General features: G+C 39.3%; 1 protein-coding gene across 11 annotated transcripts in view; it reads right to left on the reverse strand.

Moving 5' to 3' along the window:
- Window positions 1-17,910, reverse strand: part of magi1b (membrane associated guanylate kinase, WW and PDZ domain containing 1b) — a 143,852-nt gene that overhangs the window by 52,932 nt on the left and 73,010 nt on the right. For 10 of the 11 annotated variants that reach the window (XM_008409550.3, XM_008409552.3, XM_008409554.3 and 7 more), the window contains exons 3-7: window positions 12,255-12,374; window positions 11,121-11,360; window positions 6,926-7,151; window positions 6,016-6,098; window positions 5,386-5,418 (exon numbers count right to left, since the gene is read on the reverse strand). In XM_008409550.3, the coding sequence (XP_008407772.2) occupies window positions 5,386-5,418; window positions 6,016-6,098; window positions 6,926-7,151; window positions 11,121-11,360; window positions 12,255-12,374 (702 nt within the window). The remainder of the gene's footprint in view (window positions 1-5,385; window positions 5,419-6,015; window positions 6,099-6,925; window positions 7,152-11,120; window positions 11,361-12,254; window positions 12,375-17,910) is intronic. The other variant, XM_081607359.1, reaches the window with a different exon arrangement.

Here is a 17,910-nt window from a genome sequence, read left to right on the forward strand (position 1 = left end):
TGCTGAAAATACAGATTTCATTTCGTTCATATATTTGCATGATCATTCTGATGAAGGCATTTGACAAAATATAACTCTTATTACTTGTTTTGGTTACTGCATTGTGTTTTTATCGCGTAAAGCACTTTGAACTGAGTTGTTGCTAAAGTGTGTGGTACAAATAAACTTGACTTTCTACATACAGACTGCTGGCATAAATGTACTTTTCGATGTTACTCTCATGTATTAAGACACGCCTATAATTTGAAATCCGTCAGCAGCTCGGCGGGATCGGAGCGACTCGACAGCTTCGCAGGTCGTCCTTCTCCTCCTCACCTCTGTCACCTCTCACTGCTGACATTTCCGCACATCAGATAAGAGCACAGCTGGACCCCATGGGCAGAGACGTATGAAAGGCTTAGCGACGGAACGGAGATGAGGAGAGAGAGAAAAAAAAAAGCAAGACGGGTCGAAGAGCGGCAGAGCCAAAAGAGGAGGGGAAGCAGGAAAGGATAAAACAAAAACAAGAAAGCAGGAAGCAGGCAAAGACATAAAAAAAAAGGAGTGGAAGCGGATGGAATAATCCAGGATTTGCAACCGGTGTACAAAAACAGACGGAACAAAAAAGGTCGAGTTGAAACGATTCGAGTTTGCCGTTACGTGTGACTGAGTGCTTAATAAATGAGAAATTTTATAAATGCACATACCTCTAATTCAAACAGTGCATTCATGTAAAGCTGTCCTTGGCTTGAACAGAAAAGTACTGTGACTGTAGGGCTTCTCGGCTACATTCCATGCATTTTATCTGACATCTCCTTCCTCTCTGTAGCTGCAGGACAGTGCGACTATAACACTTTTGAATTCATCTTTACCACATTATAGTTTGTCGCGTTCTCTTGAATCCAAACACACCAAACTGGAAGCGGGACCAAAAGATCCATCTCCTCCAGGTCGGAAACCGAATCTCCAGCATCAGAAATCACTTCAGATGCGTCCATACTGCTTCAGAACAGCAGCATGAACCTTTAGCATAATATAAACATGAATGGGATTGCGTCTGTGGCATGTCATTGTCCGGCATGAATTATGCTTCAGTAATTCAGTCTCTTTGCGATGAGTACAATATTTATCTCTTACAGCCCCGATCACAGCTGCACTCATCATTGTCAGCCATCCACCCACAAAAGCTAATTCCAGAGGCTTCTAAATGGCTCCAAAAACAGATTGTTCGATAACTCTGACTTGTGACACTTGCTCCTCTTTGCAAGTGGGCATTAATTACAAACAACCGTCTAACTCTTAACCACTGTCTGGCTGTTCAATTTGGAGGCCCTCTACTGCAGCAGGGGAGTGAGGCCATTAACAGAAGAATTACAGCGACTCGCTAAAGAATTTATATCCCTTGAACTTTCACATTTCAACATGCTGCAAGCACAAACTCTCACTGCTTTTACAGCTTTAAGTCTTTTGGAGTTTGTTTCAGCTAGAGTTGTACACTTGGACCATGTTCGCACAGCAGGTCTTTAAGTCGCATTTTTTGGTGAAATACTTTTGCTTTTTTTGCATAGTCATTAATACTACTGATTAAAAGCAACCACAATCGGACTTCTGTGTGAATGCCTTATGACCCCAAGGCGACCTACATTCTCTGAAGAAGAACAAAGAAGTCAAACAGGAGCGAACTGTTTACTGAAGTGATGATGAACGCCATCAATTATAACATTTATTTAGCGACGGGAGCCAACAGTATCGTCACAAGATCAAACAATGAAAGAAGCTGGTAAAAAAGAAAGCTCAACTAACAGCAGCGGGTTTTTGTGGAGTATTGACCAACTTCTGTAGAGAAGTTTGTTTCGATGCATAGTCTCACGTCGATGACGTGAATATTTGATCAAATATAAGGCTTTTAAAACTATCAAATACCTATCCAAATTAGCACCACGAATGGAAGTGGCACAGATGTCTTTTTTGTTTGGGGGGGGGGAGATTGAGACTGGGCCGATCAGACTGCTGTGAGAATGTAGCCATTGAGACTGGAATATTTACCCAGGCTTCTAAAATACCGTCAGTCCAGCCCAATTGGTTGCCAATACGGGCATAAATTTTCAAGTCTCACCGTAGATTCTAATTTGGAAATAGGCTTCGACTTTGACTGGGCCATTCTGTTTGATCTAAATTATTATATTTTAGGTCTTTCTATACGTTTTAGGATCATTGTTCTGCTGAAGGGCATGTCTCCAACACAGTCTCAAATCTTAGGTGACATCTAACAGGTTTCCTCCTGCATTTAGCTCTTTCAATTTTGGTATTTATACATCTTAGTTAAGGTTGCATGCCACACCTTTCACACACCGATTTGTGAAAAAGCTTAAAAACTACAATTCTTCCCTCAAGTTAACAATAATTCATCAGCTTAACTGGGTTTTATTCAGTGTCATCAAGGGCAAAGGTGGCCAGATGGAATCTTGAGAAAAACGATTAATTTTCCTTCCTCTTATGCACCGCTTTGTGCTGTTCAAATAAGACTTTAAAATTTATAGAAATTTGCAACATTATAAAAATACATTGATGTCTAAAATGTCTCTAGATGACACACGGGACAGCATTTGTATCCTAGTTCTTTGTACAATCAGCAATTAGAGTTGGTAATCTAGCATGCATAAACATTAGCTCATTATTCACTGTTCTCCACATGCAGCTGATGCAGAAAGCTCAAGGAATTCAAGGTTACAGAGAGAGAGAGAAAGAAAGACAGACAGAGAGAGAGAAAGAGAGAGAGACAGACAGAGAGACAGAGAGAGAGAGAGAGAGAGGGAGAGAGAAAGAGAGAGAGACACACAGAGACAGAGAGAGAGCTGCTGCTGCTACTGCTGCTTCTGCTCCAAGTGCGAAGCTGTGGTGGCTGTGAATTATTTTATTCAAATGTTTTGAACTGGAACGTTAAATGGATTGCGGTCCCGCCTCACCTCGCACTAAATTCTAATCACCCACTTGATTTCACACTGCACTAGTTTTACTCCAGAAGCTGCACCTGTGTATGACTATGCGTGTGTGTGTGTGTGTGTTTGTGGTGGCGATGTGCGAGACTGCAGAGTAGACAATGCCTGGTGCTGCTAGCTTCTGACAGGGATGGGATACATCTGCGTGTGTGGAAACACAAATGAGAGAGAGGCAGAGAGAGAAGAGAAAAAAAAAACGTGTCACTCATTAGGCTGTGTTTTTCCTCTCACCCTCTGTCCCTCTTCCCACATCCTGCTTTCCGAAGCGAGGGGGAGAACAGAGCTCGGTGAATTACATCTCCAACTGTTTGCATCTCATTCTCCTGATACGCTACGTTGATTGAGGCCTCTTGAGTGAGAAATGTGGCACAGAGAAGAACTCGGCCCTTGTGGGCGTATTATGCATGTGCAAACATTTTTTTTTTTTTTTAGCTGTGTTCTATTGCATTCATACCAGTTTTGTTGTTTCTGGGTTTATTATTTTTGCCTAATGTCATTCTAAAAACTGTTGATAATCTGATTTGTGTTTCAAGTCAGATATAAAGAAAACTGTATTTCTCATGTCACATCAGTAAAATTATTCACATTTACACTGCTTTATAAGGAGCTCTGGTGAGAAATGTGGCACAAAAAAAAATTTTAATTGCAGAAATAAGATTTACATCAATTCCACCTTAGTTGTCCACCTAACAACTAAAACGACCAAATTAATTGGTGTGAAAGGTTAAGGATTCAGAGGACAGGACTAAAAGATATGGCGTCGGAAAAGCCTAAAGAGTAAAATGAGAACTACAAACAAACCCTTTAATTTTTTTTTTATTAATCTTTTCCTTTAAATTTAGAAGACTGAAGACTATTTCTAGGAACATTCAAAGCACTATCCATGACTTTGTATTTCCAACCGGTTTAAATCAAAGAGGAAAAACATACAACTCAAGCATGAGTTTATCTTTCTAAGTCAGGAAACGTCTCCTCACTGAAACGTTCATTAATCAAGAATTAAACCATGTAAAACAACTACAACTCTGATGAACAAGGCAGAATAATGAGCAAAGATAATCTAGCAATGACGTATGGTAAACAGGATTGTAAGGGAGGTTAAAAAGAAAAAGAAAAATAAACTCTCTCAGATTGAAAACTGCAGCGTTAGGGGGCATGATGTGTTCTCCAAGGTTCCATATGTAGAACAATTAATCACATTCCACATATCACCTATTAATAAAATTCAATTACCACATGGTGGAAAAGCTGGCGCTAATGTTTTAAACAAGGTAGCCATTAATCAGACAGGGAAAATGCATCAGTCATAACTAGTTAGTATCTAATCCAGGAAGCATTTTTTCTAAACAAGTGGACTGATTGTCATGACTGATATTTAGGTTTGTTTTATTTTAGAAAGCTGATGGGCCTGTTGCTGCCATCTGGCTCATGCAGAGAGCCATTAAAAACAAAAAAAACAAAACAAGCATCATTAGAAGAATCTATTCTGGATCTGCAATTTGCAGGAAGCGATGGCCTGCTGAGGTGGGAGTGTTTGGCGATTTGATGTCCGTCCGTCTGTCTGCAGGTTGAGAACTGTGTAAAAGGCCACATGCAGACTGTGTTTGCTGAACGTCAGAGTCACATACGAGGGGCTACGCTGGATAAATGTCAAGTCTCTGTAAGAACGATGTCTCATTTCTGGATGATTAAAGCCGTAGTCACTTCCCGCCTACAGTCAAGTCACCACGAATAAGCTGCCGGACGTACTGCACGATTAAGTAGATGTGGACGATCAATTTTACTGATAAACATCTTTTAATCTCACCAGAAGACTCAAGTAGGGTTGGACATTAAAGGTTAGAAAATAAAATCTCCAATTTACGATTTTAATCATTTTTCTTTACAAATGACAGAAAATATTTCCCAGAAGTGGCTTTAATTTCAGTCATCCTTCTGTGAGTTGTACCAGAATGCAAGAATTTCTGTTTAATTACAAGAATTTTGTCAAAGTATTAGCAGAATAAAGACGCAATTTTACCACGTCGTCTGAAAAAATTATTTTTTGTTATTTTTTGTGTTGGAGGTCTCATAAAATTACTACTTCATTCTCCAAATATTAAGACTTCATTTTGGTTATATTAAGACTTTATTCTCACATTGCTACGACTGCATACTTTTAATATCATGACTTTAATTTTTTTTTTTTTTTTAACTATTAGTCTGACTCTTATATTCCGTTGTGGAGTTGACCTGAATTCAAAATCTAAATAAACAAAAGCTGCAAAAACGATTCTCAAGCAAGATGACATTACTCTGACCTATGAAAACCCAAGGAGTGCATTGGTGAAAATAAAAAAAAACAAAAACAATTAAATCTTCAAAAACAAAACAAGAGTTATAAAAGAGGTCAGGCATTACTTCTTACCTAGATCGTCCAGCTCTTCTGTATGGACCCCTTCTACTCAGAACGATGGATTGTTGAAGACACAGAATGGGGATGAGAGAGAGAGGGACGTTTGGTGTTAGGTGGACGCAGTAGCAACATCTGGCCACTTGGTGGCAAGAGGTAAACAAAGCCAGTCCATCAACGTCATGTGATGACCATTGTTTACAAAACACAGCACGCTGGGTTTCTGCCATGTGACCGGATCTATGTGTTGTCTGAGGCAATATTGTCATAAAGGCAGTGACTAAAATTTGATCTTGTACATGCGACTGAAAACTGTACATTTTATTTCTTATAAAAACATGCTAAACAGATTTCAGAGAACTAACTCCTGAAGCATGAATTATCTTAAGTAACTAAGGCTCGTTTTCCTGAGAAAGCTGGAAAAAAAAAAAAAGCAAACAGAGCAGCACTGTTCATTTCTGTTGCCCAACACTGACACCTAAAGGTTACTGTGAAAACAGCCTATGTGGATTACACATCTATGACATAGAAATGAACCATGATGTGAAATGTGTCTTTTGTCATTAAGTTGTTTCTTCCAATGAATCCGGCACTGAATTAGATAATGGTAGTGAAAAATTAAGAACACTTCCATAGATCACATACCATCATCTTCACATTCTTCCAGGGGCTTCTGAGGTTTGTCCAGGCACCGAGGGTCTAGCCAAGAGGTGGTCTTTGTGTTGTGGCTGAACAAAACACAAGACAAAAGTTTATTGGCATGCCAATGACAAGTTAAAAAGTCAATTACCACTGACTGATTAGGATTTAGATTCACATAAGACGTGCAGCTTGGAAAAGCAATACAAGACTACATTCTGCAGTGCTTTCCAAAAGTATCCATACTTGGTATTGACTTGTACCAAAGACTAGCTTCATCTTCTTATATTAATCTTCCAGCAGGAGAACAACCCTAACAAGGTAGCCTGAGCTACTATGACATATTTGGATCAAAAAGTGCGAGAGTGGCACAGTTAAATGCCAGATGTAAATCAGGATAAGAGTCTTTGGCAAGAACATTTCTGGTCAGATGTTTTTATTCAGATCTGAGAGATCTTAGGCCATTTTGCAAAGAAGAGTAGGCAGAAAGAGGTAAGATGACACAAGTACGTGCCACACGTTCAGCCGTTTAAAAAGTGGAAGAATGTTTTGATTCATTCTTCCTCTTAAACATTGTGCTCTACTTTTCTTTGTCCAGCATATGTTTAGTAAAATATATTGAGGTTTGTGGTTTTAACATGTTAAAATATTTTTAAAAATATTCAAGGGGTATGAACACTTTTGTGTTACCATTTTAGAAGAGAATGCGCCGAGCATTTTATTGTCATTCTCCGTTTTTGCACTTCTTTAAAATTGGCTCAGGCCTGGACAGCGATGCATTGAATAACATCTTTTACAAAAACAAAGAGCTGAATATATAAATATTTTAGCAATGCAAGAGTCAACCATTTCACCGAGCCAGACAGACGCACTCAACAGCATATTTTCAAATGAATGGGACGTCTTTGTTTCTCACTCTATAAAGTAGACCTCTCCGGTCTCTGTGTAGGCCATCTCCCAGTTGTCAGGCAGAGGTCCCAGCGGGTCCTCCGGGGGAGGATGGCTCAGGTGAAGGTTTGTCTGCTGTGTGCTCTCCGTGGTGGCCGATGGTGAGGGGGTTGTCCCAGCGTAGGACTGGTCGCTGTGGCGAGGGACGTAGGGGCGCGCTGAGTGAGGAATTTCGTCCAATTCACTGGATTCTCCTGTGGGAAGCAGAGACAAATGCAGCTCAGCCACTCATCAAACCAGCAGCACCTTCTAGGACAAAAGCGACCAGTAAACTCACGAAAATGCGGAAAATCAAAAACAATCAGCTAACGAGAGCTTTTGCAGACGTGATTACGTGAACTTCTGAAGAGGGCCGCGGCCGCGGCCGCGGCCAGGTCCAGCGTGAAGCGACGAAAAACAAGTCGCAACAAGGATTTGACCTTTAAAGCAAAAATAACTGTATGCTTTATCTGGGGTTCCTACATAATGTTTTTGTCTGATTTCTTTACTTTTCTAAACTTAAATCAGCTGTCAGATCAAAGAGCAAATACAAAAGTTCACGTTAGTCAGATTGAGTGGGCATATTTCTATAAAAGGTGGATGCAAAATTTTCAAAAAGTACCACAGGTAAAATTCTGCTCTTAAAAACCCCCCAAAAAAACCAAGAAAAACTGGTTATTGAACAAACAACTGCAGGACACCAGTTGCATTACATAGTGCAATTTTACTGGTAGACAGCACAAAATAAGTACAACTATGACAATTATTTTAGTAAACAAACAATCTATTGATTATTCTGTTGATTATTTGGATAAAAAAAATGCACATTTGACTGATTTTTCATTTGGCCACTTTAGCCTTTCCATACAATATAAAAAATATGTTAAAAGTCGCAAATAAACAAATAATTCAGTCTCTTTTTTAAATACGAAAATAAAAATTGCACTGCCTAAAATGAAATAACAGGATTCCTTTAGTGAATCTGAAGAGGATGGAGCTAAAACTAAACCACTTGAGAAGTTTTGGCTAAAACATAGTTACAGACTAAGGTGTTTAATCTTGAATGCAAAATTAAAATATATGTAGTATTTTCCTCCAAATGGCCTTTTTAAGTCTGTATACTCCAGTTAATGATAAAGCGATTACCAAATTAGTTGAAGATTATTTCAATAACGTATCAATTACCATTAATCATTTCAGCCGTATAAGTAGGTAATAATTTCAGTTAGACATTGAATCCTAGATTATTTCAGATTTCACACAAAGAATCTGTATACTCTCGACACGTCACAAACCTCCGGCGTCCAATAAATCTGACTGCCCATCCTGAAGCTTTGAAGAGATTTACGTCAGGCAGCTGAGGGGGCAGTTCACACCTAGAGTCACAGCCTTTGAATTGTTAGCACTTAGCTTCCTGTTATCTCATTTTCACACTCACACTTGACCAGCAGCCATTACAGCTCCCACAATCACAAAAAGGCTCACAACTAACTTTTGGTCTGACCTTTTGGGAAAAAACAAACAAAAAACCGAAGGAGTGCTGAGTCAGCATCCTAGAGGGTATTACAAATAATCCCAAAAACAGGTTTTTAACCAGCAGCACAGCTGTCAACATGACGGTTTTATGTATTAAACCTTACAATTTTTATGACGTAATTGCTTTCTTAATTGCAGAGGCTGCATAATTGCACACTTTCTGGAACTCACAGCAAGATGGCACTATTTAACATTTCTACGTGCTCATGTACCGCCAAGAAATAAATACATTTAAAAAAATAAGAAACAAAGCCTGAAACTTACCAAGGAATTAGCTGTGGCATTCCAGCGACCCATTCAAATACCAAAGAACGATCCGTTCTCCACTTTCCTAATTTCCCTCTTCACAAAGCAGCAGTCTCTTCCTTGTCGTCCTGCCCAATCCTCCTCCACCCCCTTTCCAGGTCACTCCCTCATTCTCTGTTATTTCCAGCTACCTTCACCTCACTTCAGGTCCCCTCCCACTTAACCCGTGAGCTCTCCTGTTCTACCTCTTTGTCCCAAAGGCAACGAGTGCCTAAAAAGTAGGGTTGAAACCCAAGCTTATATTGCCAACGACACAGGAGGCGTTGTCCGGGTGTTGTGCTGTGTTGGTCAGTACATGCAGGTCTGTTTGTTAAAGGTGTCAGTTTAGCCTGACAAAAACAAGCATGAGCTGCAGTTCCTTGCAATCTACCACCTGTACTACTATGTGGTAGATTAAAACCAAAACTTTGACTGTATTTTGAATGTGCTGTGTTGTCTAGCAACCCTCACACTGACTCAGTTTATTTTAAGGACAATAACATCATAGGTTCTTTGGTAAAGTTATTAGTTTTCAATCCAAAACAAAATGAAGAAATGACCAATTGGAGACTTATGGTGCATTCACACCAAACACGTTCCACGCGTGTGGTTTACATTCAAAGTGTATGTGGAGGCACATTTTTGAGCGTCTAGCGTGGCGAGATTTGAAGCGTCAAGTTTGTCCAACGCGTCCGGCAAATAGGCCGGCAACGGAAAACAATGGCTAGAGCGATTTCGACGTATCTGACGCACCCTCGACGTGCCTCCATATAGACTTTGAATGTAAACTAGATGCACCTGACGCTCAAAACACGGTTGATGTGAACGCACCATCAAGTGTCTGCATTCAAAATGCACACGTGTCAAACTCGAAGCACTGGGCGTGTTTGTGACGTGCATAACGCGTTTGGTGTGAACGCACCATTAGAAAAATAGCCAACAGTTACTGGATTTCAGATATTCCTCTGCTGTCTTACTACTGCCACGCTCACAATGTGAGGAAGATATGCAGCATGTGCAGCCCCGTCCGTTGTTGTTCATTCACATCATCTAGCAGCAGTCTACCTGGGAAACACCGTAGCTCACTACAATAGAACAATGCTGATCTTTATGCCACATTGCAGCCATAAAACACAGGTTTTAACACCGATTTTCAGATCCAATTTTGCGTGAGTTGCAGTTTGTATCTCTCTGAGCTGCACAAGATTTTTTAAAAAAGACACCAGTTGGCTTTAACCAATAACTTTATCAGTGTTCTTGCTGTGGATGTACTGAGACCCCTCTGTTTTTGTTTTTTGTTTTCCCCTGTAGCTTCACTGCAGAACAGCATCAGGATTCTGGGCAGCACACGTTGTGGGTGTCATCAGAAACACACGGCGTTCTTGGTATTAAAACCATCTGACCACCGTCCCAAAGCTCTGACCTGGAGGACGCAGACTCTTCTGCTTACACTCATTATTAGTAGTAAAACGTTTCACATAAAGGTTATCACATGTAAATGCAGCATTTTACAATTCCTGAGCTGATTTAGATAAATTTGAATAATATCTATATTTACTATTGATAAATTTGCTGGTGAGCTAAAAAAAAAGAAAAAAGAAACTGTCCTCAATTGGGTCAATGATTATTTTTCTGTGGATATTTACAAGTCTGCATTTGTGTTCAGGCCTCTACAAATAATGGCTACTAGTACTAAAAGATAGTTAACATCTCGTTTCAGGAATGCTGTGGTGAAGGAAAATTGTTGGAAAGAGAAGGACCTTCTTAAAGAGACAGAGGCCCATTTTCAGGTCGCTAAATTTCAAAGTTAAATTTCTTTTAAGTCATGTTTAACATATACAGTGTTTTTATAAAAACTGACAGTAATAGTTACTTGATTGTGATATAAAACGACACTACGAACCTGGAAAAACACATAATGCTGCCCTTTTAAAAGTGATGAGACACAATTTCTTTGGTTTCTACATCATAACACAGTGCTTTTTTGCAATCTGAAACATTTCCAAATAGTCAAAATGGTATTTCTTGTAAGTGAAGGAAACAAGTAATGGAGTTCTTTCATGGTGCTGACCTGCAGAGTTCAGCAATAAGTGGGGGAGAGGCAGCAAGGCGTTATTCTACACTCCATAAAAAGAGAGACTATTAAGCGCTTTAAACCATTCAGCAGGCTCGAGACCGTAACTTTTTTAGAAACTTTGGAATACCTTGTGTAACCAACCGAACACATCTTCCACCACATGAATGAGCTCACTTCACCGAGAAAAGCAACACCTACAAACTCCCTGTTGCTTCCGCTGACGTCCCGGTCTTCACCCGTTCAAACCAGCTTCGTACATCGGCGCCGCTGCTCGTCTGCACGTTACCTGTAAAGCTGCTGTTCATGTCAGGGAGGTCCTCGTCGTCCTCTAGTTGCTGATCTGCAAGCCCTATTCCAGCATTTCGCATGTCATTGTAGGACTTGGCTCGTCGGGGAGTTGAGTTCTGCGAGCCCGGCAGGCTACCGCTGAGCCCGTCTGACAGTGGGGCATCACCACCGCTACTGCTGCTGATCACTTTCCCGCTGGGAGGCTGCACCGGTGGCTTCGGCGTCCCATAATAGTTGCCTGGGGGAACAAAGAAGGAGAATGACAAGATGGAGAGGTTGCAGATTAAAGTCGCAGAAAAGTAGCGTTAGAAGCAAGTGCGCATCTGGGTCAGAAGCATTAGGCCGGGTTGAAATGGCCTAACGCCATCGGATATTCAAATACAAAGATTGTTCAGAAATATTTTTTGATTCAGATTGGTTGTATTGGCTGATTTAAAAAGGAGAAAGATGTCAAAATGATAGCAAACATTTCTTCAAAATAAAATTGTTATTCGACATCAAAATTGTGGTCAAGTTTATTTTTGAACTCATGTAAAGCAGGAATTTGTAAGGAAAGATGAAATTCTGCTGAAACTCGTTTACACAGAGACACACAGGACAAATAATATGCACACACACACGCACACAAATCCATTCATACTTAAAGGCAACTTAGCAAGACCAATTAGCTTAAGAGTTATGTTTTAGAACTGTGGGAGGAAGCCGGAGTGCCCAGTGACTCAGTGAGAACCGACACACATGGGCAACATGTGAACCAAGGCTACAAAATTATGATTTATTTAACAGAAGAAAAAAAAATAAGGCCCTGTGTGAAAAAAATCTATACCCCCAATAAACTAAGAGTAATAACCCACATTTTTTTTAGAAAGCTGAATTCAGTTTCACAAGCCAAGCTGGAATATTGCCTAACTCACTAATAATCAAGTGCATCATTTCACAGTGAATCATGTCGCAGTAGCTTCCTTTCTCTCTTAATGACACAGATGAGGAAACTGTAAATGAGACTTGGGTTTATGAAGTCACTATCTGGTTAGTTGCATTTAGACTCTACAAATTCAACCAACATTAAGCTCAAGCCTAACAGGTTAGCAACAGGATGTCCTGTAAAGGAAACTGTGGTGTTGCAGCTCACCTTCATATGTTCCAATTTCCAGGAGGGTTCCACTCTTCTCCAACACTAGGAAGTCCTCTACGGAGAGGAAGTTGTAATCCACACCAGGAACTTCTCCTTCACGTGGGGAGCGAGTAGTACCTAGACGCCAAATCAGAGACGAGAAAGAAGTTAGGGGACTTCATTCAGAAATAATACAATTGTGAAACAGTGCAACGGAGTATTGATGGCCATTTGTTAGAACAACTACGTCACACAGGAAGAAGAAAATGCATCTTTAAAAAGAATAAAGAAAAGAATGTCATGGCCTAAAATTGACATTAGCAACTGTATCACTTCTTAAGAACCTGAAAAATCCTTAAAGACATGCCTGATGTTCGATCAGGCTGCAAGACAGCGAGAGAGAGCAAAGCTGTTAGGACAGGGGTGTCAAACTCATTTTGGGTAACATCAAAATCATTAATGTTCTCAATGGGCTGCTTGAGTCAAAATGCATTGATAAACTGCTAATATATATGTAATAAATAGCTGCCTCTGTATCTGTACCTTTTTAAAACTAAATAAACATTTTCATGTTGATCAGTCCCTTCAGGACTTCACAACGGTTTTTAATCAAAACCACAGATTTTGTGCTGCTTATCTGAAAATATTTGCAAGGAACTTTGCAATATTTGTGCTTATGACCTTCATTAATCGCAGTATTGATGATGGAATATGGATTTCTCTAGGGAATACATACAGAGCTTGCTATTTTAGTTAAGTTGCCTGCGTTTGCTGTTTAAATCCCAAAAAGAAAATCCTAGAGGAATGTCAGAATGTAAATTCTGTCATCTTCTCAAATCTTGGTTTCTGAAATATTTTGTTTCTCATTTTCATGGTGTAGGCCTCAATTCTTAATAATTAATGACCAAACAAGTAAGACCGCTTGAGAAAAAAGCACTTTGCTGTTATAACTTCATATATTTTAGTTCTTAAAACCCATTTTCCGAAGCGTCCAACAACAACAAAATTATTGGACGAAAAAAATATAAATTTTCACGTTACAAATAAGATAAAACATGACCAATGCTGAACACTGCACCTAGAAATGGATGCAAAATTATGGAGAACAATGTTTATATTGCTGGTACAGAAAAAGCAATGAACAAAGAAGCAGATCTGCAAGTAACCTCAAAAAAGAAGGAGTTTCCGCTCTACACTAAACAAAGAAAATAAAACCGAGAAGCCGATGTTCTTTCACACAGGGGGAGAGAGTGTGAGGTACGTTGGTAACACCTTTTGAGATCCTGACGTATGTTTGGGGGGGAACTGTGAGCCTGTGTGTGAACGTGTGTTTGATTTGGCACGCAGCCTGTGAGATTCACGCGGTCCCTTAAATGGTTGCTGAAAATTGAGTAGTGTGGCAACGACAAAGAAGGTTTTCCTTTTAAATAATCCTCGGTCTGTTTTTGCATTGATTTTTAACATATATTGGCCCAAATTCAGCAGATTTCCACAAATTTTTTTTACAATAAGGAACGGTATGAATAAAACCATCCAGTGTCATTTATTTCATGCCTCTCCCTTCTTTTCGTGCTCCTCAATCTTCCATCTCGTCTCCAAATCACGTCGTCTCTGGTAAGTAATAAGAAGGTAAAAATAGACGTGTGGCGATGTGGAGGGAAAGCTCCCTCTGCCGCCACGCTCGGTGACAATGGTGATAAATCATGGGTGTGGACATCCTCTCTCAAACGGCGGAGCGTCACATTCACACCGGCGTGCAACAAACAGCAGCGCCGTCCGTGTAGGAAGACCATCATTTTGTCACACAAAGACATCTTGACCAGCATCAACTCAGACAGCAAGCCATCTCAAAAAAGGAGTGAATTTCATTTGCATGTCCATCGCAAGAGACGAGACGTTACGTCGTAGAACACGTTAAAAATCTATTGATTGCTACGTTATTTAGAGTCTATCAGACGAATGGTTTCGTTTTGCTCATTTCCAGGCAGAACGAACGTCCACCTTAAAGCGTCTTCAGCTTATTATCCCACCAAACAATGGCCGCCATTGATTCGACTATTTAGACACTTCTCTTAGAAAACCAAATAGGAAGTGGAACTGTGACCGGTATATCAAAGGGGAATCGAAAAGCAGGATCTTGGTTGAAAGCCATGGCTAAGACGCAGTTATCACCAAAGGCTGAATTCATTCACTACACCCTGAACACAAAAGCTCCTTTGACCAGGCTGTGAAATGAAGTGAGAGGGAAAGACAGGTTGGGATATCTGGGACTAGAGTTAGGGATTAGATGAGTTGAGTGACCATTCCGCTTCATGCCGACTTCAGACAAAATGAGGCCAAGGAATTGAAGAAATAGCATTATTTTCAGGTATTTGCACAAATAATCAAGCATTCTGACAAGTGGAAATGGACTGTTGAGGGACAAGCAAATCACTTCAAAAAATTATTATAGAGAAAAAAGTATGTTTCTGGGTTGTTTGCCAAGAAATGTTGTTCTGCATGGACTCTGGCTTCCGAAATGTGTTTCTGTTTCTGTAAAATTACAGAAATATGAAGTACCAGAGAGCTTTGACATATTTCAGAGTCACATCAAAATCAAAAATGAGATGCATGAGGAAACAAAGACGGAAAGAACAATAGAAAGGATCAAATTACCCAGCATTGATGACCTTATCCTGGATAATTTTTTTATTTAACCGTTTCCAGACTCCATTCATCCAGCAATAAGAGCCAACTAAGCACACACTGAATTGCGGATTATATTTTCGAATATTTTCAACTGTCAAAAACTAAGGTCACATTTCTGTGGGAAATTAATGATTTTTTTCTCTTTTGCAATACAGCATTGAAGTGTTTCTCATTTTTTCTCCCTTTCAAACCAAATTTTCTTGTGCCTTATCACAGTTGGATCATGCAAATATTCAAACATTACACATAGTAAGAATTCCTACTGAAAAAAGTAACATTTTCTACAGTCAACTTTACAGCGATACACAGTTACAACAAAAGTAAAAAGAAAAGAAAAATTCAGAGAATATTATTGTTAAGCTGCACATATTAGGGATTTGTAAAACGCTGAACACAACATACTCAAGTCCCATTAGGACATAAAAACAATAGACCTCTTCAGCGAGGATGTCGTTAATGGCAGAAGATTCAAAGCTAGCGATTTTCAGTATCAGTAAGATGTCTACCAGTCAAGATAAAGATCTACAAACTTCATACAGAATACTATTATAATAATACTAATAATACTAAAAGATACTAACAGAATTAAAGGGGGTAAGCCAACAAGCCCGAGAATACCAGCTGTGTGTTTTGCTGCAGGAGGGACTGGTGCACTTCACAAAACAGATGACAGAGTGAGGAAATATTAATGTGTGGAAATACTGAAGCAACATCTCAATGAGTCAGCCAAAAAATGAAAGCTTGGAAACAAATCAGGCTTCTAAATATACAACAAATGATGCAAAATGGCTTAAGGATTAAAGCATGGTTGGGAGTAGAAAACAAAAAACTGATCTCAGGCATATAGAAAATGTATGTACAAAGCTAAAAATGTGTTTAAGCACTGTGCTATATGAACCTGAATTAGCCACAGCAGGTCTGTCGGTAAGAATTTTCTATCAAACTACTGTGAGAAGGTTGTGTCAAGTGACACTTTACAGAGCAGCTTAAAGATTGCAACAGAAATATATACATGGCTTTAACAAAAAACTTTTAGTAATCCTAACTAATCTAAAAATTTATTTTTAAATTACAGAATTTCAGAAAGAGAAAAAAATGTGTTTTGCTTATCTGATTGTAACACTTTAAATGATTTAGTAATCTCACACAAGACAGTAAATCAGAGGTTTATCCTCTGAAATAATGATGGATAATTAAGGCGATAGTAAGTTTGAACATTTTGAGGTGTGTTTAAAGGAGCTTTACTTGGTCTTGTTGAAGAATAAAAGAGAAATGTAAATTATTTAGTTTGATTTTATTTATAGATCACACTGTCCCATAACCAGGACAATTTTATTTGGTTTTCCTGTTTTTAATGGGAGATAAAAAGAATGTTACATATTTAATTTATTGAAAAAGTTTATAAAAAATATATAATTCAGCAAAATTTCACAACATTTTTTATCAGTGCATCTCTACAAAAATGATTACCAGCCAGAACGCCCGTTATCGGTGTTAGTCAGAGATGAATTCAGAAAGCAGGCTCTGTAGTATTTAATAAAACCGTCAGTTAAATCGCACTCATTCGGCGTGCTTAAACACTCAAAGTTTGACACTGCTGCGCTTGAAAATAGAAAATCTTGGCTGCAGATTGGACTGCTGCTGGGTTAACTCAGCTAAAAACAACTACTAGCAGCTTGTCTAAGAAATACAGACCGACTGATTCGGGGTAAAATTGATCTACAATTTTTCCCTCAGAAAAGAAAATGAATTTAAATGCCACACATTTAAAATGTGGGGATCTTGAGCTGATGGTAAAGCAATGGTCACCTTTGAAACACACTTGTAAACACAGCTGCATTACCAGAACAGACACACAGTGCAAACCGCACCACCTCCACTGCGTGATTCCAATGGTGACCAGATTTGACTCCTGCTGTGGAGAACAAATAAAGTTCAACACCTCGGCCTGAAAGGCAATGGGCGGGGGGTGATCACTGCCCAGCAGTACTGCTCAAGTGCTCAGATGAGCCACCTCATGCAACATTTTCAGATGGTAAATATTTTATCATATTCCTCTGCCTGTCCCTTTAAAGGATTATAAAACAGCATAATCTGCTGCCTTACATTCCCAGGTCACTGAACAAGTTGCAGTACTTTGGAAATTTGTTCACAGCAGCAGCTATTTTCAAATATTTCTCAAAGCTTGCAAAGCGCAATACTTGCTAAAGGATACATGTCCATTCTTAAATCCACATTCCTGAGTTCAAAATGTCCCACAAGACCAGAGCAAGAGATATGCTAATGATCAGACAGTGTCAATGTCAGTGTCAATGATTTCCAGTTTGAAATCTTTTTCTGATCAATGAATACACCACTAAAATGTGTTATATTCAAAACAGATTGTGCAGTCAATGTATGGATTTTCTTTACTACTCCTTTTAGGACCAGCAAACTTCATCAACATGCAGTTAAACGTGTGCTGTTGGCTAACCAGAACTTTTAAAATGAAACAGTTGCTACATTTAGTGTCTGCATTAACTAGCCTTTCTATTAACTTCCAAAACCAGAACATAAGCATTAACAAATCCTGCCTGCTAGTATTTCTACATGTCCAATCCAGAATAACTAACAGAGAAACATCTTCTACTTGCCCTAAACACCGCCATGTCTCTGGATTCTGGACAAGCTGCCAGAAAGAAAGGTCAAAATGAATTAGAAAGAACAGTCATCTTCATCACGCTGAGGACTGGAGCTCCTCAAGGTTGTGTGGTCAGTCCTTTGCTGTTTAAACACAGCATGTATGCACACATGAGGAAAACGTGATCATTTATTTGCAGATTGTACTACTGTAGTGGGACTCTCAAGGGAATGTTAAATCCTCATAGACCAAGAAGGTTGTTGCAGAAACAAGCAGAGGATTGAAGAACAAAGTAGATGACCATCCATGTCCGGTGGCTCTCAGCCTAAACGCAACACTGTGCACAGTCTTTAAAAAAAAAAAAAG

This window comes from Poecilia reticulata, chromosome 5, assembly GCF_904066995.2.
Source record: "Poecilia reticulata chromosome 5, P_reticulata-male-v2, whole genome shotgun sequence".
Taxonomy (NCBI): domain Eukaryota; kingdom Metazoa; phylum Chordata; class Actinopteri; order Cyprinodontiformes; family Poeciliidae; genus Poecilia; species Poecilia reticulata.